The sequence below is a fragment of the Gallus gallus genome, chromosome 4, assembly GCF_016699485.2.
Source record: "Gallus gallus isolate bGalGal1 chromosome 4, bGalGal1.mat.broiler.GRCg7b, whole genome shotgun sequence".
Taxonomy (NCBI): Eukaryota; Metazoa; Chordata; class Aves; order Galliformes; family Phasianidae; genus Gallus; species Gallus gallus.
In genome coordinates, this window is record NC_052535.1 from 68,743,818 (window position 1) to 68,770,667 (window position 26,850).

The following is a 26,850-nucleotide window of genomic DNA, read 5'->3' on the forward strand; positions in this document are numbered from 1 at the left end:
ATTTTGTGCTGCTTAACAATCAGTGCTTTTAGCTGTTCCTCATACCAGAATAGTTTGAGAAAGGCTACTCTGGCTGAAGTGACAAACTGTCCAGGGAACCTGGGTGGTTTGCTATTCCCTTCTACTGTTGCCATGCAGTTCCAGTGGTTCTGAGATAACGTCAGGGACGTTAGTGTAGTTGCTTTGTAACCAACCCTCGAAAAGAATCATTAGATCACCTCTCCTGCGTAATGCAGAACATTATATCTGAACCTGCTTGCTTCTGTACTTGGACCTGTATTTGGCTGAAGCACATCTGAATGCATCAAGAGGTGGGAAATCCACCTCTCTGGCATTTGTCACACCAATCGTTTATCCTAACGCTTAAAATGCGTGACTGCCCCGTCTTCTTCATTTGGTTCATTACAGCTTCCAGCCGTTGGTTCTTTGTATGGCTTTGACTCCTTCACTGAAGAAATTTTCAGTACTTATGATTGTTCTTCTAATCAGAGGTGCATTTCTGTTACATATCCAAGTCATCTCTCGGTCATCTTCTTGGTAAGCTGCCAGGTTTTCATTACGTAGGCAAACAGTCTTTCTTCCATTCCCTCAATAATTTTTTTTGTTCATTTTCAGTATTCTTTTTTAAAAAGTGGAGACCTAGTCAGGTAACCGTACTGAAGGTGAGATTCTGTAATGTGGATACAGATATCTCTTTTACAGATACCTTCTTTTACTTACCTGGCCTTCTGCACCATGGCCGAGGATAATATAGAAGAGTGGCAAGCATTCACAGTGAATTAGGGGAACAACTTGTGAAATGTTTTCTTTTTTCCACTTCTTACCTCAGAGTGAAAGAACTACTGTAGTGATGCATTCTCTTCTATGGAGATTTCTTAGAGCCATGTGGGTTGTCTCTCTTTCTCCTAAGGAGATAAAAACATCAAAATATTGGTTTAATCACAGCACTAAGTTTCTGAAGGTTTCTGCAGAGCACATCTGCTTGTTCAGCACACCCTCATCAGATGGTTGGTACTTTGCTGAACTACTAATTTTAGGGAATGGACAGTGTTTGATCTGCACTCCCACCTCTGTTAAGCCTGCTGGTTGACTCACAGTTAGGAGCCCAGTGTGTGCAGCACAAAGGAAGTCTGAATGTAGCTTTAATTAAACAATATTTTGTAAATATCATTCATAGAAGCACAGAATGGTTTGGGTTGGAAAGGACCCTTAAGGTCACCTAATTCCAACCCCCTTCTATAGGCAAGGACACCTCCCACTAGGCCAGGTTGCTCAAAGCCCCATCCAGCCTGGCCTTGAATGCTTCCATGGAGGGAGCATCCCCAGCATCACTGGGCAGCCTGTTCTGGTGTCTCACCACCCTCCCCAGCTTTTCTGTAGGCCCCCTTCAGGTGCTGGAAGGCTGCTGAAAGGTTTCCCTGGAGCCTTCTCTTCTCTAGGCTGAGGAGCCCCAGCTCTCTCAGCCTGTCCCCATAGGCGGGGTGCTGCAGTTTTCTAATCATCTTTGTAGCACTCCCCTGGACTAGCTTCAACAGCTCAGTGTCCTTCTGGTGTTGGGGACCCCGGAACTGGATACAGTACTCCAGGTGGGGTCTCTTGAGAGCAGAGTAGAGGGGCAGAATCACCTCCCTTGACCTGCTGGTCACACTTCTCTTGGTGCAACCCAGGATACAGTTGGCCTTCTGGCTGCAAGCATGCATTGCAGAACTGATCTAGTGCATCATAAGAGTCCTTATTAGAGAGAAAACAATCTCTGATTTGACCACAGGGTTAAAATTGCCTTCCACTCAGCTACACGTTTTGAGCATCAATTAAGTTACTGATAAAACTACTGGAGGACAATAAAGGTATACTTGTACTGTTGCTGACGTGTCTGGGGTAGAAGTAGTTTTAGCAGGTGAATAAACTAGAATGGCTTCCCCACCGTGTCCATTACTGCATCTTTTGAACTTTTTTTTCTATATTGCTAACTGAATGACCTACTTCTTTGATCTAAAATTAGCGTGCATAGCTCCATTTCTAAAGCATTTCCAAGTATATCCACTTTTGCACCCCTGCCGCTTGCTTTCGTTGTACAGTAAGAATGATTTCTCCCTCTAGCAAAGAAGTTACAGGATTTAAAATTATTTTACCGTACATTGATCCCAAGGGAGAATGCCAACAGTTTGTAAGGGGGTTTGAGAGGAAAAATTCCCCCTGACTTTTCAAATGGTATTTATACGCTTAAGAGTGTCACTGTGCAGATGAGAAACCAGGACTTAATCTTTGTGGTTCTTGTTTGTCAGCATGCATTTCATAGTGGTGTGTGGGAAAACCCAGGGGAGATGCACAAAAAGTTCTTTTTTTTTTTTTTTTGCAGAAAAATTATTTTGATGTCTAAGGAGGCCTGCGTGAGGCACTGCTTTCAGCAACATCAAAATGCTACTGCACATACCAGACTTCTTTATTCACGCTGCCAAAGGAATAATAGGATTACCCAGCTTTGTTTTGCTTTTTCACCCTGGCATTAAATGAGCTGAAATTTGATGTGGGAGTCTCTGTAAAATAAGGTCAGTTGAAAAAGAGTTCATTGTCCTTTTATTTTTATTCTTCTTAGGTGTTCACAGAAAAGTTCAGGTTTATCCAGGGAACCATGGCAGAAGGTGGATTTGATCCTTGTGAATGCATTTGCTCACATGAACATGCAATGAGAAGACTGATTAATCTGGTAAGGATAATATGAGAATATTTATATTTGGAAGTGTGATTATATAGACATTGCTTCAGCGCTTGCACACTCGCAGTTACTGATGCTTTTGATTTTGCTTATTCAGTTGCATGTTCAGCTAGAATCTCTACATCTGACTCTCTGATGAATATTTGAGTGCTTAATAAAGATTATAGCTTTCTCTTGATTTTGCAGGGCTGCATTTCTACAGCAGCGGCATTATTTCTGTTGGTATGTTTCTCTGTAACTAGAAAAGTCTGCACAAAAACAAAGAAACTATCCTGCAAACTCTCTGAGTTCAGAGTAATGCCACACATATGAAATTCCACCTGCTCATGTGACAAGATAACAATGTCTTTATTTTTTGAACTGTGCTTTAAAAAACACTGAATTTGAGAAGGCAGTGCTGATGAGTACTGAGTTCTGTTTCATGTAATTCCCTATGTGGACATAAATTTGTTTCTATCCCATTTTCTTCCTTAGGATCTAGATTTCCTTTTTAAGTTACTGAGAGCACCAGATAGATACCTCTGCTCTCAGGGAGCCTGGATAGCCTCTTTTTTTTTCCTTTTTTTCCTTCTTTTTTTTTTTTTTTTTCCTTTAGAATTACTCTGCTCAGAGTGATCAGAGTTCACCACAGATGTCCATAACACAGCACTGCAGAACCTGTGTCACCATCTTTTGACTTCGCGCTTCTGGGCCTGCATACCAAGAATGCTTCCTCAAAATCACATATAGACCATATTTACAGCAGTGCTGGATACAAACAAAATAAAGCCAGAACAACACAACTGGCCTCCTTCAATAGGAGGGCTCATTCACTGGCTGCAGGAGAAGGCAAAATCATTCTCTGCAAGGGCAAAAGGAAATGCCAAGCACTTGTCTCACATGACCGTGGAAATCCCTGTGCTATGCATCAAAGCTGAGGTTGTCACACAACTCCAATCTGTGTAGTGCCCTGCTGAACAAAAGCTTAAAATGACAGCAGACAAACAGAGCATATCTGTATAGCTGATTCCCTGTGCTTTGTGGGCCTGATAATATTTCCCTTCAGTAGATTCCAAGTATGGTGCAGCTTTTGCTTGCCTGAGTCTTACAACTCATGAGTAGCTGACTTGCTTTCTTATCTCATTACTCAACAGGCAGCAGACTTGTTTAGGGGATGTAGGTGCATGGAGTGAAAGGCAAGTGTGCCTATTTACTAGTGTTGGGAGAGTCATTCAGACCAGAAGGGTCTAGGTCAGCCTTCTGCTCAGAGCAGGGGTTGACAGTGAATTCAGGCTGGATCGTTCAGGGCTTTTATTCCAAATGAGTGTTGAAAGCCTTCAAAGATAGCATTTGGCAGCCTCTTGGGGCAACTTTCTCCGATGTTTCGCAGTCCTTTTGGTAAACAACCACTGTTTTAGTTTAATGTATCGTACCCTCTGCTATACACTACTGTGAAGAGCTTATCTCTGTCCTCTCAGTAACCTCTTCGTAGATGCTGGAGGCTGCAGTTAGATTAGTCCAAAACAGTGTCTTCTCTAGGCTGAATAAGCCCAGCTACCTCAGGCTCCACTCACAGAGCAAGTGCTCCAGCCCCTAGTGAGCCTCTGCTGAATCCACTTTGGTTTATAAACACGTCTGAGACTGGGACCAGGCTGAAAGTGCTGAGTTAAGAGGAACAGTTACATCGTTCAGTCTACTTACACAGTTCTGAAAGATCAGTGCATTTGGCACGAGTTTGTGCTAGTAAGTATGAGACTTCCGTGGAGTCTGTGTTCCAGGGCCCAGCCATAATAGTGCATACTTCACAGCTAGGGGGCCCAATTTCAAAATACTCTCAGCTTTCCCAGATGCTCACATAACTTCTGATGCAGTGAGGGCACATCACTGGGGCCACAGGATGTTGCTCAGCAGGGGCTGAGCCTAAGAACCTGTTTTTGCTAATTGTTTCTGTAAGAGTATAGCAAATATATTTTCTTTTGGACCATAATAACTCATTTGCCCTTTGTCTTGCTTGTTGAATAATAGATTAGCTTTGTAATTCCCCTTTGCTCCCTGCTGCCCTCGCGTGGACACACGTGTTCTGTCCCAGGAATTAATCTGGCCTTGCACTTATCATGAGATATGTGCTGTGTGCATTGCTTGTGTTGACTCTGCACCCTGATTCCTCTGGACACATGATAAAATAGTGCAGAGGAAGCTCCAGGAAATTGGGAGGGAGAAAGGAGAATGAGTGAGTGCTACTTCTTCCACTGAGGCTTGTCAGTTGCAAATATGGAGCCGTATGGCCCAGACTTTTGTCCCCACTTCTGCATTTCTCACCTTTTCCTTTCTTGCTAGAAGATACCTATAGACAATGGCACAGGTCGGCCAGTGCTCTTTTGCAGTGGCTGGAGAATTCTAGTTGTAGATTATTTAAGTCTGTGAGATTTTGTTCCTGGAATACCTCAAGCAATATAAGGTGGGTGTAAGTGGATGATCTGGAGGCACACTAGTTCCTGTGTTGTGAATGCACATCGAGTAAATCATAGGTGTCACCTTCAGGGCAGCGGTCACCAATACCAGTCTAACAGTGTTCCTGTGTAGCTGCAGGAATTGAGTTTATTGCTCAGTGTTCAGTTTCCAGTAAGTTCATATGAATCAACATTTGAAACTGTGAGGAGTAGTGGGAAATGCCAGATTTCATCTATCATAAAAGGCAAAACAGCTGCTACTGAATGTAGAAGAGCAAATCGCTATCGGGGATAAGTCAGCAGAATCTAGAAAGGAAAAGTCTCGTAACTTTGTCAGGGCCAGGGTATCATCCTCAAGTGACCTGTTGCATGATTTAGCATACTTGCTAAATCTCCATTATTGTATCTGTAATTTTTATGCTTCACTAAGAGTTTGCTTTCTGAGCTTTTTGTTTTGTCAGTCAATTGCACACAGTGTGAGAGAACAAGAATCCTACTATTTGTTTTAAAAGGAATCCTTGCATATTGTTTTTCAATGCTGCTGAGCTCCACAAATGTCAGTGGAGCCTGGGTACCTACTAGCTCTGAAAGTTGGTTCTTCAAGGCCATCATTCCAAAACCATTTGGATGCAAGAAAGCTAGGCTATCTGCCCAGCATGATGGCAGGGGGAATCCAGCCATACCCAGAATGGTTCCCTACTGCTACCTACTAAATTGTTAGTTCTTGTTGATAGATATAAAACACATGAGAGCACATTGGAGTGGTGTTATTGTTTGGGAGTACTTGTCAGGACCCAACAGGTGGTTGTAATTATCTCCAGACCAAGCATCGTAAATTCAGAAGTTCAGAGTTAAGATCAATTTATTAGAAGGACAGTGTAGTTATGAGAGTCGCTCAAGAATGGAAATGGACTTTTAGAATTCTCCAGTGCAGTAATTACTTTATGCAAAAAATAATATGATTGATGTAAAAACCTTAATAACTCATATTTGGTTAAAATAAAGTAATTTTACAGACAGATTTATTTATAACTGTATAGATCAATGCTGATAAGAGTTAAGGTTTCTGCTGATGAAGCAGTCACAGTGTGTTCAGTTACGGCTATTAAATGTAGAGTTAAAATATACATATTCAAATACATAGGATTTTCATTAGAGTTAATTGTATGGAAAATTTCAGTGATAGTGTTATATCAAGGTCAGTAGGAGGTCAGAAAGTCTGTTTACATTCTGAAGTTCTCCCTTTAACTCCCAAAAGTGTGACTTCTAATTTCTAAGTTAATTGGCTCATTTACTTTGAAACTCTTATAGAATGTATTTGGTATTCCAAGTACAGTAATTTGTGGATGGTTACATCATAATTTTGTATAGGTAAAATATAGTTTAAATCTCTACCCTAGATGTATACTTCAGTTCATCTTGTCATTACAACTTATTACATTAATACTTATTCAAAGAAAAAGCCTTGTTATTGTCATTTAAACTCTTCTTCCTCTCTGCTACTAGAAATACCACAGAAAGTTACAAAGAAACAAGCAGTTTATTTTAAAAAGCCTAACTATTGCTCTTGCTATGTGGCTTGATTATTTTTCTGTCCTTCAATTTACTTGACCAAGTGTGGTTCTGTTTTGTTTCCTTAATACATAATACTGTGAAGGTTTTATGAACAACAGATTGTGTATCTTTAATACATGTGACATTTGTAAAGATTTTTTACTGCTTATTAGGCTGACTGGAAGATACCATCCATACCTGCAGTCCTTATAACTTGTATGCTGATGCATCAGTGGCATTGAATTATCCTCCCTTAATTGTTCTGCCATTTCTCCTGAAGTGGATTTCTGGGGTTCTCTTTGGTGTTTTGCACATAGTAAACTTCTGTAGCATGGCCCCCGTAAATAATAAGGAGATATTATGATTTCCAAGTATTCCTAGCAAACAGCAGAGATCTAAAGTCTTTGACTGGGACTTCATAAGTATCATTTCCAGTATGTAATACCCATGGCACCATCTGTTGTGATTTGGAGTTGTTTAACAATTTGGCTATTGTACATTGGGTTCACTATTTACTCTACGGATATAGCAGATAATTGGGAACTTCCATACAAGGAAGCAGGCACAGAAGAGAAATATCACCAGATTTTCCATCCTTTGCAGATACATAAGAGTTGTTAAGAGACAATAACAGATCTGTTAGCTTGTATGACTTTATCTCCTGTTCCGTCTCCTCCTTCTACACAACTTATTTTGACAAAAAGAGCCAAAGTTCAAGAGGGAAGAACAACTGACATTCAACATACTTTAATGGGGGGGCTCGGTTAGACAAGGGGCCGGTTGTTTGAAAGAACCAAGTGAAGGATGTTCTGTGGCGTCAAGAGGAAATTATTTCTGTCTTAGTTGTGGCAGAGGATAGCAAACCTCTGGATTATAATGATGTTATATTTAAATCTCCGTTTTCCCCTTCTTAACGTTTCTCCTGCAAAATGAAATTCTGATCACACTGTGTTACTCCTCCAGACTTCCATGTTCTCTGAGTAAGCATGAGTGATCCATGATTCCAAGGCCCATTTCAAGTCTGAAAACTAGACTGAAAGCACAGTGTATGTGTTTGGGATAATCATGCAGAGAGCATCTTTTGTGAAGCCCAAGACCTGTGTATGACTACTTTGAATTGCCAGAAATGTCAAAGTGATCAAGGTCTTTTTTTTTCCTCCTCTCTTTTTTTCTCCGATGAAGTACTATTTGATTTAGAACTCTCTCATACTACGTTCTACAAAAATGAGCAATATGTTTTTTACCCAAAGCATTTTTCGTTCTGTAATACAGAAGGACCCATTCTAATCAACTGCCAGCAGTTCTGCTGAGATATGATAGCCTTACAGACCTCTATGGGAATTACAGCTTTGTACTGTGTTCTTCTGTAGCTAATTGCAAAGTAATGGTCCATGTCTAGTTATGTTACTATATCAGAAGGCTTGAATGTCTCAAAAATTCTAGGAAATACAGAGCATATATATATATATATATATATATATATATATATATATATATATATAACTGCTTCGTATTTTGAGGTGCTGTTGGATTTCTATAGCAAAAAGATGCAATTTTTCAAGGTTTTTAACAACCAAAAAAAATGGTTCAAACTCTCTTCTGTCATAATTCTCTTGGCCAGGTCATTTTAGAGTCTGCTTATCATAAACTGCCATGGTCTGGAATAGTATCCAGCATAGCCATGAACTGTGGCTGAGTGAGACTTTGTGCAAATAGCACAGAATAAACACAGATGACTAAAATAGGTCTGCGTTGTGTGCTTCAAATGGTTGAAAAGCTCTCAAGATGTCAGCACAGATAAGCCTAACTTAAATAATCCTTCAGGCTTCCAGCAAGAATGAGTTACCCTACTGACGTGGCCTTCTATTGAAAGCAGAGCAGAACTATACTGAATGAATTTGTGATACTTTAAGGTGACCTTCTAAATGTGGAAGTTGGCCTGGAGACTTGTTACACATGTTCCATGGCATTTGCCTTCCAAATTCTTCTTTTAATAGCTGTTGCTATTGCTTCCAGTGTGTAACTCTTAGCTAGGCAGCTGGAGAGCATGAAATTACATTTTGCTCTCACTGTCCCCTTTTCTGACCAGACCTGTGCCTTCAGTTCCTGGTTTCTTGTAGCCCAAGAACCCTTGTAGCCCAAGATGGTTCAGAAAGAACCCTTCCCAAGAGCTGAACATTAGGTTGCTCTTTAGGACAAAGAAGAAACAATCATCCTTCTGCGATGCAGGAGAGAGTCTTGATGCACCTCCAAAGGTACTGAGCCAAAAGAATAAAACAGAAGAGTAGAGTGGCAGGATGCAAGCCTGTCCTAAGCACCCTTCGCCCAACTTAGTTGCTCACTGGGTGCTCAAGGTGCTGGCACTGCATGACTTAAGGCCCCAAAAATCACGTGCTGCTAATAATATGTAAACTAAAGTAGTTCTAGATCAAGCAGTATAAATGAAGGCTATTTTTCTAGACAGATGAATGTTGGAAAAAAAAAAAGCCATAAGGAAAGGTGTATACTTGGGTCACATAAAGTCAACTTCCTATATGGAGTTAGGTTTTAGGACCTCACTGAAAGTTGAAGTTGCCTTGTATTTCCCATTCCTGAGTTTAGTAGCATGATAGAAGCTGCTGCTTTTTAACCTCTGTGTTTGTGTGCAAATACATTTATGTAGGTCACTCCAAAGGTAATGCATCCTATTCATTTCCATGGAAACTACAACGGATACAACGAGCACAATGACATTATGTAGAGCAAATTCTCAGCTACAAAACAGTATTTTTCAGTGCAACCACCACCATTAGCTAAGCATTTTCACCAGTGATGAATAAGAGCCTGCATGCCACACTCTTAAAAATCTGCACCAGTGGAGATGATCTGCTGTCACCACTGTTGAAACACACCACCCACTGCCTCACTGTGCTCACATCCACTGGTTGGTATCCATAAGCATTCAGCAAGTGTCAACAAATATCAGTGGGTGCCATTTTCTCCGAATGGATGAGTTTAATGACACACCTTTGCTTCATACGCACTTCCATGTCAGATGCTACTTTGTCAGAGTGCCCCTCTGCAGCCATCTGTCATATGGCAACTAAATGTAGTTGAATATTGGCAGGAAGGTTCAACCTCTACTGCTATACCACCAATGTCCACCTCTGATGTCATGGCTCAACATAATAAGGAGGCATTACTGAGGTTATCTCTCAGTTTCCTCTTCTCCAAATGCTACGTACAAGCATAAATATATTGGTAAATACATATATAACCAATAAACTGTAAAAGTTATATTTAAATATATTATAAATATATTTATGTATAAATATATTACACCTAAATACATGTATTTATAAAAATATAATGTCTCAGTCACCCCTCGTGACTGTCTTAAAATAGAGCTTGTGTTATGGCAGTATTACAAGTAATGTGGAAGATTATACATTGAAAATTCTGGCAGCTTGATAGCAGTAGTTCATTGATGGAAGCTGTGTTATGAATGGCTGAACTGGTTTTGACGATCAGTACTGTGTTATAGCCATCTCATTTGAGGAACATTGTGCTTTATCTCTTAGCCCACATATGGATATAATCAACACTCAGCAAACCGGTAGAACTGGCTCTAAGCTTTTGTCTTGGAGGCCTCCTACGTGGGAGCACGCTTTTCATTTCAACTGGTCAAAAATATCCAACAGTGTATTCTTTGTTTGTATTTTAGATACACATTTGTTAATGATGTCTTAGGAGATATATTGTTCATGAATATTCTCAGTGTTTTCTGGAGTAACATCGTTCAGTTATTCCTATCTTACTATTTGCTGTCTGATATTTCATGTCATCAGAGGCTCTGTGATCTTCTTATGGTGACCCCGACTTTCACAACTACTTCATCTTCTTTCACGTGACTCTTTTTCTGCTAACTCATTCTGCTTCACATTCGTCAAGGATGTCAGTCATATCCCAGGCCCTCGAGGCCAGCAGAATTACAAAAGGTGATGCCAATAAAAGTTATACAATTGGAAAAAAATGAGGGAAGAGTTGAAAAGGTGGATCTATATGGCACCAAGGTGAATCATCAATCCTGGAGAAATGAGGATATAAGAAGGAACAAGCTCTTGCCCAGATCAGGGTTCGTGTGCATTCATACTTAGTGTTGCATCTTCATCCATAAAATGTCACGTCTTTTAGCATGAAAGTCAGTGTAGTGTTCTCCTTCTGACATAACTGGCTGGCGGCTCTGGGTCTCAAGAGTTGGCTTTTAAGCTAGGAATGCTGCTTTGAGAGGTACCGTCCATTCTTTCCTAAGTGTTGCTGTGGGGGAGACATTAATTTGTCACCTCACAGGACCAAACTTGATATTTTTGTACCAGACTGTTACTGTCCCAGTATGAGTGTGTATTTATTTTATCTTAATTCCACACTTGCTCATAAAAATGTGGGAGTTGGGAGGCGGTGTTCACTGTTTTCTTTCTCCTATCTCTAAGAGAAGCTAATGCAATTTAAAAGAGAATTTAATTCCATCGAAATGCCCTTCTTTCCACCTTATTTTTCTCTTATTTCTGTTGGCCAGCTTGTAGCAGAATAATGCATGTAGGTGTCAATTTTATGCATCTTTAAATCTGAACTCTGTGGATAATACTTCAATTCAATTTGCAGCCTGGCCCATATTCGGGACTGGCCTACCATACCACAGCAATTTATTTATCACGTTGTTTACTAAACCATTTATATACTTTGGATGTGGCTGCCAACAAAGTTTAAACGGTGATTTCATTACCCAGAGGCATCAGATCCCAATCAGGAATATGTCACGGGGTTATCATCTTCTGGCATAGCTGGGGAGAGAAGGCAGAGCTTACAACTGGTCTGAATTGCAAAAAAAAGGTATTTTCACAAGGATGATGTTTTGCCCTTATTATCACACAAAATTTTCTATCAACAATCTTTATGGTTCCATTTTAAAGTTTTATTAATGGGATGAATGACCACATCGTTAGTTATTTGTCCTTAATTCCCTACTTATCTGTCCTTTTCCTTGCCACCACTATCCATTCCCATTCTCTTATCTTGGAACCTAATTTATCTGTTCCTTTCACACATTTCTCTGGGCTTTCTTCCACTGCAATCTTTGCTATGGGAATCTTTTCCTAACCTGGCTCATAAGCTCGCTAATTTTTCCATCTTGTCTTTTCTGAGGCCTTATTTATGCTTTGAGCAGTTTCAAAAGTTTCTCTAAAAGGCAGTAGTTTTAATTATTGCTACATTAACAATTTCTTTTCATCTCATCTGCCACTGACAGTAGACGTCATTGATTATTGCCTCGTTTTCCTGTTCCTCTTGTTTCCTTACCTATTTATTACACTGTTTTAAGAGTTTGGGAGGTGCTTTTGGATGGGGATTATGCCACTGTTTCTTCTGGAAAATGACAAACCTGTGAGCTGTGTCGTTACTGTCTTCCTGATATTTCTCAACGTTATGCTTTGTCTTTATCTTTTTTTTTTTTTTTTTAACCCTAATAATATTCGTAACCCTTAAAAAGCTGACGTTTTCCTCAAGCATTTGCTGTCAATCCTAATGAAAAGCACGGTTTTTCTGAGCAGAGATTGCAGGACCAGTCCCAGGGTTTGTGGCACCCTGCGGCAACAAGTCCTGGAAACTCATCTGTAGAGTTTCAGAAGAGGAAGCGAGGGAGCTGACACAAGAGGAAGTTACTGTGAAGGTGGGCAGCTGTCTGAGTCCTCCACAGTAGCTGTCTGTGCTGAGTGGGAAATGCAAAGCAGCGGAACTTCTTTCATGGGAAGACTGACGTGATCCCAGTGGCTGAGGTCACTGTGTTGGAAAAACAAGTTCTCTGTTGAGCTAGACGAAGCTGGTTCACTGGGCTCACTACTTCGCTTGTGATGCTGTGGAGCAGCCGGCGTGCAGGAAAAGTTCACGCCCTGACCACACAGCAGCATGTTTGTCTGCTCATCCATTGGGTTTGCATGGGAAAAAAAAAAATTAGAAACTTTGCTCATTACAGCAGTTTCGCAAAGAAATGTCTGTAGCTGATAGCGGGGTCCCTTTACTCTGTCTGTTGGTGCTTTGGCCGCCACTGGAGACTGTGGAGAGTAGTGGCTGCCATTGCTAAAACCTCTGGTAACTGCTCTTTTTTCCAATTAGCTGACAACTGAACTGTCTCACATTCAAGTCTTTTTCCAGCAGCTGCCATATCCCTTAAGGGTAGTTGTCAGGAAAGAGAGCTAATCGCTAGACAAAGGAGTGGTCTTGTTTCAACAAAAGGTATTACCTTTTCCAGCTATTCACCTCACATAAGTTTTTCTTGCATGTGCCAGAATCTTTTCTTGTCTTTTGGCTAACTTAGTGACTGTAAAATATCAAATTTGTACTGGCTTACAGAGTTGCAACCTATTTCACCTGAGAGAGTTGAGAAAATCCTGTTTTTACTGCTGCTCATTTTCAGTCATCTGCCATGTTTCATCCCAGGAGAGCAGCACACAGCTTGTCACTGAGACAGATTTGTTAGCTGGTGTACAGAGCCCTCCTACAGCTGGTGCTCGTAGCATAGGGAAGTTTTATGTCTATAGTCGGGAAAGGAGTGAGCGTGAGGAGGTAGTTAATGGGTTTTTGTCTTCTCATCTTTGGCTTCTCAAAGTCTTGCTGGCTCAGCGGGCAGTGATCCTGTGCTGTCAGTCACATCTTCTCTGGCAGAAGTGGTTTTTGTAAGAAGTTTCTGAATTAGCTGGAATAGTTAATTTTCTAAGAAGTATTTTTATTGCTGCATACGAATGCACAGAGGCTATGCAGTGTAGTTGTTTAGCTGGGATTGTTAAATCTGCACTATTACATGGTTATGTATTGTATATGTATTCAATTCAGAGGAAATTTATGTGGATTATTAAAAAAAACTATAAAAATCCAGTTCTCTCCTTTTTCTTTCTGTAACCGTTTCACATAATAAATGGAGGTTTCTAAAGTACAAGCCTACCTTGTACAGTCAATTTCTCAATCACTGTGGAAGAAATGGAATGTTTTTTGTTTCAGTCGTTTGGAAAACGAAGTCCTATTGTCAGAGTAAGTGTGATTGCACCTTGTAAAAGTTGCTCTCTGCATTGTTCCTCCATACATAAGTCAACTTTTTTCTATATTGGCAGGCTATTACCTTTCTTCCTTTTCCAGCAGAGATCTGTAGAGCAAGTCCTAATGGCATTTCTCACTTACTGAAATATTTCTGTCATTGGTGTTTCCAGTAGTACTTATTTTTCTAGAGCCTATTCTGACTTTTGAGAAGTCCCCAGGTTTGCTGATGAGATACAACTCTGTATCTTGCAGACGACAAGCAAAATCCTAACATTAGGCATCATCCTCTGGGCCCACAGAATCTCAGGGCTTTAATACTTCTTGTTCTTGAGGAGGAGGCCTGCTGCATCAGCAGGCGTTTTCAAGCAGAACGTGGGCTTTTGATGCAGAAATGGCAATAAAAAGTGTACATACCACTTTTGAGATGGCTTTTATAGAAACATTAATGATGTGGTTTTACAAAGTCGTAACCTATGGAAATGGATGTAGATAAGATAGTGCCTGGAGAACCCCAAGGCAGTGTTGTCAGTTTGGGCAAACAAGGTAGTGCTGTCCCTAGCCATCCTGGGGACGGAGCAGGGACAGGTGGATGTTATATGCTGGCTGAATCATTTACTTATTCCCTGTCTTAATTCTGAGCATAATTCTGTGTTGAAGAATACCTGCAAACTGCACGCATTTTACAAATCATTGTATTGTAATTGGATTGTAATTAAGCCCCTTCCAGTATTAATCCCTTATAAGAACAGAAGGTGATTACATTGTTGGTATTTTTAAAATATGGTCAGAGTAATATCCAGTCTTCTCAGTTCAGGAATCTCTGAGTATCAGATATTCCAGAAATGGACACAGTACTCCAGGTGGGGTTTCATGAGAGCGGAGTAGAGGGGCAGAATCACCTCCCTTGACCTGCTGGTCACACTTCACGTGGTGCAACCCAGGTTATGGTTGGCCTTCTGGGATGCAAGCACACATTGCCAGCTCATGTTGAGTCTGTCATCAACCAACAAAGTTAAAATCTTTTGCTTTAATTTCCCCTGCTGCTGCTTTTAAGTATAGAAAGTGCCGTAAGGTTGTACCCAACATTCCCAATACTTCCTAAGGAACTTTTTGGTAGTCTCAGTAAATTTACTAGCAGATATTCATAGATTAATCACAGGAAGAATGTTATAAGTCTCTAATGATGTGTTTTCTCTATTCTTTCTCAAGTGACTAGTTATTGAAGTTCATGGTAATTAAAGGAGTTTAAAGTTTCCTGAGTGTCTTCCTCCTGCAGTTGCTCAACTGTTTCTTTGGTGTGCTTTGTGTAATACTATGACTACATACAGCTAATAAACGTATCAGTGATGCCAATACAAAGGGAAATTGGGTTTGTAGAAATTATTCACCTATTTATTTCATATGGAACATCTCTTCTATCTTGCATTTGTGTATTTACACTGATATTAAACAGATTACCCTGCTGTGACAAGATGTACTGGGATTTGTGACGTTACTGTGACATGAAACATGTCGAAAAGGAAATGGTAGTTCTCACCAAGGCATCACAGCCATCCTGTGATTTTAGAACTGTTGTTATTAATCAGGGTAGTTTACCTAAGCAAGGAATAGAGCCTATTTCCATAATACAGCAGATAAAATCCCATCCATCTAACCTCTCCTGATGAAGAATGTAATATTTGTGTGTCTTTAGCAATTCTGTCATCAATAAAATAGTTGTACTGATAGGCAGGTTGTCCAGTGTTGACTTTTCTTACAGTTAGCAAGCTTACCTAGTCTGTAGCAATGATATATTTTTTATCCATAAATAAGCTGGTAAAACAGTGAGGTACAAATTAAAATCTGTTCTTAAAAGATCTTAGACGGAGTTATAGTAATTGATAAATTCAAACGTGAAACTTTAATTGTACATCTCTCTGTATAACTGTTATCGCAGTCCGATCATTTGTTGTTAGGTCAGTCATGTGATTTAAAGTTCCAATGTAAATAGGGTTTGGAAACTACCTCAGTACCTGGGATTCTTTGCATACCATGAGCTGTGTGATGCAGTGAAAGTTACAGTTTCCCTTATCTGGAACTTGTGCTTTGATATTGCACTGAATCTCGATTTTGGTACAAGCTGACCAAGTCTCATTGCTAACTGTCACGCCTTTCTTTTTCTGTTCTAGCTGAGACAATCACAGTCGTACTGCACAGACACAGAATGCCTTCAGGAATGTGAGTAACTGCTGAGATCAGGAGCGTGGAAGTAAAATAAACAGCTGTAATTAAATGTTTTAAGAACATATTAAATGAAATCAAATACTGCGGTACTGAAACCACTGTGTGAGGGAGGTAATTCCTGAGAATCTGTGACTCAGATTTACCATTTGTACATGAGATGCATCATATGGAAGAGGATGGTGAGCGAGTGGGAGATGTCAGTACACCGGCACCACGGATGATCAAGCCCCAAGTATTACTGTATCTTACCACTAACTTCCAAGTAAGATTATTTAAAATTCTCTCAAAAGGCAGAATTTGGAGAACTTTATTTTTCCTCCTTACTGTCATGGCAGCTGAATATCAGTGGATATTGAGCTAAGGCAGCTTTGGCTGATAAGCTGACACAGACCACTGCTGCATTTCTGTTTGACTTGGTGGCTGTATAGTTAATGAAGCAGAGTACTGATATGTACACTTCCTTGAAACTTGCTGTGCAACACATCAAGAAAACCTTCCAAACAACGAGCATGACTGGGATAATCAAACGTTACCAGCTTCTGCTGAGAAGTATAACTGTGCAGGGATTATGCAGTAATGTGAACTTGCCCTGAGGCACTCTGTTTACACTTTTCATGGTCTAAAGGAAACATTGCCAAGTGCTTATAAATAAAAATGAAATGGATCTGTTTTTCCTATACTGCTCCACTATATGAGTGAGCATATGAGCTCACTCAATTAGCCTGCATCACGACTACTGTAAGGCTTTCAGGGAACACCTGAGCAGTGCTTCTGCAAGTAGGAGCTGCTGTTGCTCTTCTAGAAGCACTTGTGTCTCCTATGGGTCTTGGAGCTGGTAAAGGTTTCCTGGATCCTGGGGTGAGTGCATGCTTTCCTTCACTCACATCCCTGCATCTTCACTCTACAATAAATCCTGTTCAGAGATGGGCATCTAGGTTGTACTTGCACTGTGTATTCCCAGAATGAAACACTCCCAGATTCATTGTCAAGGTGGGCTGAAGGGAAACAGCTATGAACTTTACCAGATACTCCCTCAAAAAAAAAAAAAAAAAAAAAAAAAAACAGTGTGGGAGTCACATCTGCCATAACAATGCTACTGGCTGTACTTTTTCCATATGGGCTTTCCAAGTTAGCTGTATGTCTGGGACCTCCATCATGACTCCTCCCCCTAATGCACCTGTCCTTGGGAAGATGTTTTAGTGTCGTTCCTTGGGCTGCTATGTCTTGTTTCTTCTTGAATCTCAAGTTTTTTTTCTTGAATCCAGGAGAGGGAAAGGCAGATGGCAGGAATTAGGCTGTGCAGCCTTGTGAGCTGTAGTTCACGGTTGAAAACAAGCAATGATACATTCTCACTTAAACCTGAGGAGTCATCAATATTTATGAAGCTCTCAGGCTAAGGGCTGTATAAATGAGTAAGTCCTGTTATGTATAGGCACAAAGCTTGTGGGAGAGCTTTCAAGCTATACAGTCATAGTACAGTGGAGATGTAAACGGTTTGTGGCAAATAGCTTTCCATCCTGAAAGAGATTCTTGCAATAGCTGTCTGTGCAGATGCAGGCAATTTGGCAGCAATTGTTCCAAACCAGTGGTTTGTTTCAAAAACCCAAAGCAGAAATTATAGAGTAAATCCTCTTCTACATTATTATGTTGCCTTAAATTTAGTTCCAGCAAAGGTATTTTTTTTGCTGATGCAATCACAGTGACTGCCTATATGTCAGATTTCTGTGTGATTCTTCTGTGGTTCCGTGCTTGAGCCAACACGAGGTCTGTGAGACTCCCAGGAGTTAAAGGCAAAAAATAAACAGATTGAGCCTGGAGAAGCTTCTAGAGACATTTTCAGACATAGATCAAAACAATTCTGGGCCAATCTTCTGACTGTTGCTTCATTCCCTTTCTTTTCAGCTGTATCACGATGAACTTCAGTTTGAGCTGGATCTCCTCTTCTCCAGGCTCGATTTTGCGTTACTTGCTGCCTTTGATTCCTCATTTCCAGACCTTGATATGAGGGAATTTCTTGTACTCCCACCCATTTGCTCATTCCCGGGATTTGGTCTTCCTTTTGGCAGCACAGCTGGGAATGTTGTCATAGACAGATTCTTAAGTTACAAGGTTGTGGAATAACTGATGAAATGTGTGTGGTTTTGATTTGGGAAACGTCAGGGCTGCGGCTCAGCCTGTGTCACAGCAATGTCATGTGTTGTGCTTGTGCTGTTGCTACCAGCTGGAAGTTATCAGGAACACCCTACATTGATTCTTCCCAAGAACACTCTGTTTCTTCAGTTCTTGGTATCAGATCTTTTGTAGATATTTGGAGCCAAATCAAAACAGTAGCGCTCGCTGAAGTACAGCACTCCCTCACTCATATTTTTGTGTTATTAGCTCTAAATTCTTACTTAGTTTTTAGCATCATTATGTTGCAATGATTACCTTGTGGAAAGTTTCCTACCAGGATTGGAACCAGTGCTTTCAGATTTACACTCCTACATATGGGAGGAAATGAGCACCACTTCAGAGAGCATTTGGGCACTCTGCTTGATGGCTGTTCTCCATCAAGATACCTGCTGTGATGTAAAGCGTGCATCAGTCTGATCACTTTTCCCTCCATTTCAGTGAGTACATTGGAGTGCATTTTCCAATTGCAGCATCAGTGGTTCATCCAGCCCAAGGAAGCTGTACAGCTGCAGCTGGGCTACTGTGATGGCTAGTGGCCCTTCAAAGTCATCCTATCCTGTGGCAGGAAATTGTGGGCTGCCACCTGAGTTTAATCTCTGTGTTTGAGCAATTTCCAAATGTTCTGACCTGGAATTACCACATCCATATTTTGAGTACTATTATTCTCAGTGCTCTACGAGTTTGTAATGTTAACAGTCAGAGATGACTGTCTGAAATGTTGTCTACCCTACTTTCAAATTTTTATGTATTTTAAAATGAATCTGTGACTCATCTTGAGTTGTACTCCTCCAGGGGAGTCACAGCAGCCTGACCTAATGGCATGAAATGTCTGCCAGCTCTTCCCTCCCTTTTCTGGTAATTCCCTTCTCCCTTCTTCCACTCGAATCCTCTTTGGATCTCTTCAGTTTCCTTGTCCCTGCCTTCGATTTTGTCAGCTTGCATGGATTATCTGCTGAAGGTCCCACAGGCTCTTTGTCTTCCCTGTTGATCCATCTATAAAATACCTCTCTTCATATGGTTTCATGCATTTATTTCACAGAACAGGCAAGGCTAAAAACACCGTGGAAAGGTGTAAGTCAGGGAGTATACTTTTGCCTTTCTACACTGAAAAACGGTTAAAAGCTGAACATCCAAGAGGAAATAGTACTGCCGTGAGATGGCAGGCTAAAAGCATCACAGAGATTGTATTTCTGCAGCAAAAGAAATGCAGTCTTTCCTCTTTTCTCTAGAGTGCAACCTAACTTTGAATGAAAAATAGCACTTTAAGAGGAGAACTAATCTCTTGTGAGGAGTACTTAAAAAGGCACTTGCTTATTTTAATTCTTGAGATTTCAGCTGCATCATCATGATCTGGTTGGCCTTCGATCTTTAGAAATTATTTTTCCCAAATTCATCATTTTAGTAGCTTTGACTGCCATACAGTAGAACATTAAATGAGGTGGCCCAAAATAAGATTTTTTTTGGCCTTCCTGTCTTTTTCTGAGAGAAGGCTAGCATATATAGCCTACTGTTGTGCCTGTCAGTCTCTGTTTCTATAGGTGAAAGCAAGCCAAACAATTATATCTTGCACATGGAACAGCAGTTGTGACTCACTGTAGTCATTATCTCCTATGAGTGGTAATCCCAGTCTCAGAGCAGCCCTTCATAAAGCTTTCTCCTCCACAGAGATAACTGTAAAAAATTCCAAGGGATGAACTGTTCCCAGGCTTCGTTCACAGTTACTGGGTAGGTAGGCAGACTCAGCCCAAGGGACCAGATACAATGAAAATAAAGACCTTGGGCTGGATTTGGTGGTCTTTGATTAGCCAGGTTAGAGACTATAAGCTTTACTTCACTCGGTGACACAGCTTACAAGGGGGAAATGTGTCGCAGCATTCCATAGCAATTGATGTCTCCCAGGAACTGAAAATTAAGAACTAGATTTTACTGTAATCAAAATGGATGGTGGCAGGGGCATTCATCTGTGAGATCAGGACAGGACAGTTTCCTAGTTATCTGGAGATACTAGAAAATATCAGAGTACTAGAAAATATAAGAGTACTCAGATGTACTCTTAAAAGCAACCTTTAATCTTAAAGAAATCAAAAGACCACCACAAAATTACCTGCAAAATATCAATTGTAATTAAAACCACTTTGTTTGTCAACTCTCAAAACATTTTTTCTACCCATCAGGATAAATTCTATCCTACTTGGTTTCGGCTTCACTCAGCCGTTCTTTATCCATAAGCTGGTCTCATCTGATTATTCTGTGACCTCTGTGATGGAACTGTTCTTAGTGAAAGATTCACAACATGCTATTTTTCACAGTAGCTGTAACAGCTTCTTGTTTGTTGTTTTGATTTGTGTTGCAAAGCTTGGAAAAGTGAGACATCCCACCTATGTGAGACTTTGCTTATCCTCCTCATTTCAAGAGATCAAAGTAACAGGTTCTGAAATATCTCACATCCCTATTAAAACATATGGTCATTTGTAAATGAAGTGGCTTTAATGGTACTTGAATAGTATAAACAGTATTATGGCTATTTTCATATCTAGCATGCTTTGAGTAGGTAGTACAGGGCCAAGCTGTGTTGGATCAGCTGTCGTATTACTTAGTCTAGAACACGTTTTGGTGCATTTGGCTCAATGCAAACTGTATTTCAAAATAGGCTGGGTAGAAATTGTGTATTGTAGGAATGCCTGTGGTTTCCCACTGTGATTCCTTCTACTGCTTTCTTTGACCTGAAGTGTCAATTGTGTGTGAAATCAAATCTAACACATCACCTGAATTTTCGTTGCTCTCCTGAGCGTACACAGCAAAGCAGGTACCTCGAGCTGTCCTGTGTGCTGCTGAAGGTGGTCTCAGGGTAGCTGCTAATGTTGCCTGGAAGCTTAGAAGTAAGGCGGTTATTCATTTCATCCAAAATTGTATGCTGCTTTGCTGGCCTTCATATATAGTGAAGGTCATCCAAGATTTAAAATACTGTTAAATCATATTACATATGCTTTCTGAGTCAGTCTTGTGTTAGAATTTAATGAATTAAAGGCTGTGACATTCTCATTTATTATCTTTGCACTACTCCTCATATGTAGCACCTTTTATGGATTCAGACCTCCAAGAGAATTTTTGAGTGGGTATTATGTCAGTAAAGGACATCAACACAACAGCCCCAGTGTTCATTCAGAGAGCACTGTGTGTGGAATAGCTGCAAGCTTCCCCACAGTGGCCTGCTTCTCTGTTTGAGCTGTGTTATGAGGACACTGCTTTCAAAGAAGAGCCTCTGATAACAGTGGTACCTGGTATCACAGTGATGGGGTGGTTCTTCAGTAGCAGCAATAGCCTTCAAGGAAATGACTGCCTTCAGCAGTTCACTGGGTATGAGTCGTCTAACAGATGTTAAATAATAGCAGCTTCCAACAGGCAGTGCATCCAGCCTTGACTCCAAAATGAGGTGGTTCAGGGAGTTAATGAAACAAGTGAAAAATCTGATGGATACATGTGTCCTCATGTGTTAAAGGTTTCAGCCAGTGGAGTAAAACAGAATAGACCTTCTTGTACTGAAGGTTATTCATAATAGCTTTATATTAATTGCCTTTGAAAACAAACAGTTAACACTTAAAATCAATAATAGATTTTCTTGTGGTTTCAGAAAGTGCATTTTCAGGAAGCGAGAAAAAACAATTAGCTTTTTACAGTACTAAACAAAGTGCTTTGATTGATGTGATTTTACGGCCTAGAATATCACTTGCTTTATTGTCAGCATGAAGGGGAAGGTGCTGATGAAATTAAGATGCTAATCTTGAGAGTCGGGTTGAATTCCATGCTGTGTCACAGATTTCATGTGTGGTGGTGAAGCCACAAGGTCTAACAGGGTTTAATAGTGATGGTCTGCTGTGTGAATACTGTTAGGTCACCTGAGTACAGCATGGCTGAAGTTGGCATGGACCTCTGGGTCCATCTGGACCAACCCCTGCTCAAGCAGGGACACCCAGAGCAGAGTGCCCAAGCACGTGTCCAGATGGCTTTTGATTATCTACAGGGATGGAGACTTCACAGCCTCCCTCTGGGCAGCTTGTGCCAGCACTCAGTCACCTTCACAGTTGTTTCCTGATGTTCAGCTGCCTGTGTTCCAGTTTGTGCCCATTACCTCTTGTCCTGTCACTGAGTACCACTGAAAGGAGCCTTGCTCTGTCCTCTTTGCACTCTCCCTTCAGCTATCTGTACAGATTGGTGACATACCCTGGAGACTTCTCTCCTCTAGGCCGAACAGTCCCACCTGGGGCTCTGCCCCATCATCCAGATAATTAATGAAGATGTTAAGTCCTTAAATACTAGTGTAAATAGAGCCATGTAAGTACCAGAAGTCATAATTAGTTATCTGTACATTGGTTCACACTTCACCTGAATGAAAATTCAAATTTATAATTTGATTATTTTAAATTATGTTTCAGAGGGGAAAAGTTGATATTTTCAAATGTGCGAGTATTTGCGAGACCTTCTTGATCCAAAAAGACTAATCCCCAGTCTAAGGGGATATTCTCAGTTTTATTTCTATGTGACCATGTCTCAACATCTTACTTAATGTAAACTGAGAAATATTTGTAGTAATTCTGAGAATTTCAGTGCAGTCTTATGAAATAGATTCTCTCTTTTCAAAGAGATAAGAAATGTGGTTTTTAGAAGTCTAACACTAACAAAAGATTACTTACCTTAAAGACAAAGGAAGAACTAATCAGAAAATTCTATTGACAAATGTTTTCCTTAGATTTTCGCTTGGTTTTGGTTTGGTTTAGTTCTTGGGTTTGTTTTTCATTCTGAGGAAAGAAGTGCCATCACTCTGTTTTATAACTTGAGTTTTCCTTGTATGTAGTGCCAGGACCAAATTACTCCGGTGACAACGTCGTCAGCTTTGCCATGGTAGTGATGGCCTGGGTTGTGATTGCATTCGTCTTGTTCTTACTGAGACCTAGTAATCTGAGAAATTCCAGCGCAGCCGGAAAACCCACCAGCCCACATAATGTAAGTGACTGTAGTAGTTTAACTATATTTGGTCTTAACACTGATCATGCTTTAGTCTTTTTTTCCCCTTAAAATGTTCTTTTTGTATTTTCTTCTCCGTTTTCTTGGAACTCTATTAACAATGAAAACAAGTAAAATCAAAGTGAATGTAGAATTGCAAAGGCTAGCTGCGAGGTCTGCCGTGAGATGGAGCAGATGTAGGTGCCCGAGAGTTGGTTACGATGTTCTCTGGACTCTGTCTCTGGTTGGAACTGCCTCCTGCCTTCTTATGTGACAATTTTAGAGAAGTAAAGAAAATCACATCATAGAACTTGGGAAGGTGACCTTCCTCCTCGGTGTAGGATCTTGGAAAAAATCACTGTTGGTTCAGGAAACAGTATTGTCTGATGCTCATATACCTGGAGGCTGAAACAGGTGATGAAAGACCTTAAAGCACAATGTAACTCTTCCCGGGGTTTGGTTTGGTTTTCAATTGCTCAATTCTTCTCTATGAGACACTGTTCCTAATTCTCTGTGTGCTCTTTTTTCTTTTCCTCTGTCCCCCCGCTAGGGACAAGAACCGCCAGCCCCACCACTGGACTAGAGCTTTCAGTGTCAGAGAAGTTCAGCAGCTAAAACCTTGCACGACCAAATGAACGAAGTGACCAGATTACTGCAAAACTCCCTTCAATACTGTTGTTTTCTCATTTATATAGTGCAGAATTACCATTCAGCAGTTATGTTCATGAACTACTTTTAGCTACTTCAATTCTAAGTTAATTTTTGCTTTGTATGTTACTACAATTCCTAGTAGGTTATAATTTGAATAGTGATGAGGCATTGCAGGGTTTTTTGGTTGTTATCATAACTGCGGACATTCCACTCAGTGTCTTTCTGTTACAGCAATCTTAATTTCTTTGCAGTGGTTTCTGATATTCCTTGAAAGAAAATTAAAATCCCTGTGCATCTATAATAATGGAAATTATTACTGATCTTTCTTCAGATAAATCCGTATTTTTTCTCCAGTATACTTTTAAGAGTTGTATTATGGTCGCAACTATTATTTTACTTATGTGGTGAAAAGCAAAGAAATTATTTTATATTTGCCCTGGTCTTTGGACCACTAACACAGTTTTCAGTGTTGTTGGCCAAAGCACGAATTTTCCACTCGAATTAAATAATGTGCATGTGTGTGTGCACGCAAAGAAGTGAATGTGATAATTGCCTCTGTCAAAGCCTAGACATACCTATTGAGAGCTGTACAAAAAAAACAGGATACCACCAAAATTTAATTTAATCGTGTTCTTTAATAAATGATATATCTTATTCAGTATATCGTCAAAAATGTGTATTCCAAAACCAGATTTGTTTACTTATTGAATTTATGAAAAGAAAAATCTAAGTGAGAAGAACTTGGTAGAATTTTCTGTCCTTCTTTAGTCTTTTAATAATCAGTATCTTAAGTTTTTATCCATGGTGTAACATATATTGAGCAGGATGAATTCATACCAAGAGATTACCAACTTCTGGTATACAAAATGTTCTGGATGTTCAGGTTTTTTTCACCTGTGTGTTATCAGCAATTCCTAACATTTCATCCTTATCTGCTGGTTGTAATTGTAGAATAACGAAACTGCAGGTGACTACGTATGGCATGTCCTTTCCCTCTAATATTGTGTGTATGTGTGGTGTGATTATGCGTGTGTATGTGTGGCTGTGCGCGTACAGGTGCACATCTCCCATTGTAGCAAATGGGAACGAATTTTTTATGTACATTAATTTAAGAACATTTTAAAGATGTACAGAAAAGCAACACTGTATATTTTTCTTGATCAATATGAAAAAAAAAATGAGAATAACATAAAGAACATTTTTTATGTTACCAACACAAAGCTTCTTTCCATAACGGTCAGTAGAGCAGGCAAATGGGGATTCAAGGCCTTACTCTAGAAACCTTTTTTTCTCGAGGACTTTAGTTGTGGAGCTGAAGGGACTAACTGTTCATATGCATAAAGGTTTGTATTAATGGGCTCTCACGAAAATGTCACTTCAGATCCCGTGGTTGGCAGACACAGGTTTTTCCTCCTCAGGGCCAACGGTGGGCCAGCTGAGCCTCCTCGCAAAGGAGCAGTGCAGACCTGAAGAACAGCCTCTGTAACTTTATGTAATTGCTCTAAATTTCTTTGGAATAGTGTGCTCCTATGCACCTGAGTATTGGTTAGAAATCCAAACAACTAAGTTCTCTCAGTGACAGAGGTGCAGTGCTGTGTAAAGCAATGGAGTTGCAGCAGAGAAACTGAGATTTTGTCCTGTTGTGTCTAAAGGTGTCCAGGCCACAAACACTGTGTAAAGATGCCACTGGGACAAACAGTCTGACTGTGCTTGCTCTTTGCCTTCCTAGTATGTTTATATTTTGGATGCTATTTGGAACAGAAGAAGTAGTACAGAATCATTTTGTTGAACCTGAAAGAAATACGCATTATCAGCTACACTGACCTTTTCTCCAAGAATTTTTGGCCAGAATCCTTCACCACTGGATGCAGAAAACAGGTTTCCAGTTGATTAAAAAAATAAACAACAAGCAACAACTGAAACAGGTTTCATTTCAGCCAGAGCAAGCCACTCCTCGTCCTGCTGGAGGCTGGTGAGATCTATAGCAGATGCTCCTCATTCATGAGGATCATCATTGCTTTTCTTAAATGTCCGTGGATGTATTTATGAAGCTGACTGTGTGCTCCCAGCTCTAGTGGTCTTGGCAAACAAACGTTTTGTTCAGAGTAATGTTGTGTTTTTCTTTTAAATGAATTGTCTTTGCTTGAAATTCCTCCGAGTAATTGTCCCAGTGATTTTATGCCTGTATGCTTTCCTCATGTAAATTGCTATTTTAAATTTTCTATGTAAAAGAAAAACATTGGAAATATTTTATTGTGAAATATTTTACTAAAGAGCCAGGCCACTATCCCAACTCAAAATGTATGCCTTTAAATTCTGATATTTCCTCAAAACATAACCTCCAGATCACCACTCTTAATTATAAAATGACTAATGATAGGACTGTTTTGCCACCCTTATTCATGTTAAGTAGTGCCTTACTCATCCGGTAGTTACGCTGAAGTTTGTGGAACTACTCTGAGATAATGTACTAGTAGCAGCTTTAGTAAGGGTGGCAGAAATCTGGCCTTTAGTGATGTAGTTTGCCGTGGCATAACTGTATTATCTTGGTTCCAAGTGCTTATGGTAAATTTTGAAAAGAAAGGCAGAAGAGAGAAGTGGGATGCAAAGCTTCAGGTATGATTAATTCTGCAATAAGGGTTTTAAGCTCAGTTAGTAAGAGACACAAGTTGTAGCAACTTGGGAAATGTGGAGGAAAGTTTACAATTATACCTTCGCTTAGAACTTTGTTAAATCAATAGTATTTTTAGAGTCTGCTTAACACAATTATTATACTCTCAAATGAGAACTTGTATGTATTCATGTATTGTCTGCAGATCACTTAACCTTGTAATGTTCATTATTGAAAAAGGAAGAGTGATGATGTGATGTATCTAATGTAAATTGGTGGTTTAAAATGTCTGAATTATGCCAAACAAAAAATCATCTGTGCCATTTGCGGTTTCCTAGTAATCTTTTACTGAGTACTTGGATTGGGATAAAGGGCTTGTACTATGCACTTTTTATTGACTTAACAAAATAAATAGCAATCATTAGTAA

At 40.0% G+C, this 26,850-nt stretch overlaps 1 protein-coding gene across 6 annotated transcripts in view; it reads left to right on the top strand.

Annotated features, from left to right (window-relative positions):
• Window positions 1-26,850, top strand: part of SMIM14 (small integral membrane protein 14) — a 48,556-nt gene extending 21,706 nt beyond the window's left edge. For 4 of the 6 annotated variants that reach the window (XM_046940188.1, XM_046940189.1, NM_001302165.2 and 1 more), the window contains 4 exons: window positions 2,597-2,707; window positions 15,933-15,981; window positions 23,012-23,160; window positions 23,711-26,850. In XM_046940188.1, coding sequence (XP_046796144.1) covers window positions 2,597-2,707; window positions 15,933-15,981; window positions 23,012-23,160; window positions 23,711-23,743 — 342 coding nt within the window. In that variant the 3' untranslated portion in view covers window positions 23,744-26,850. Of the gene's footprint in view, window positions 1-2,359; window positions 2,708-15,932; window positions 15,982-23,011; window positions 23,161-23,710 lie in introns of all 6 variants that reach the window. The other 2 variants (XM_040699022.2, XM_040699023.2) reach the window with 1 other exon arrangement.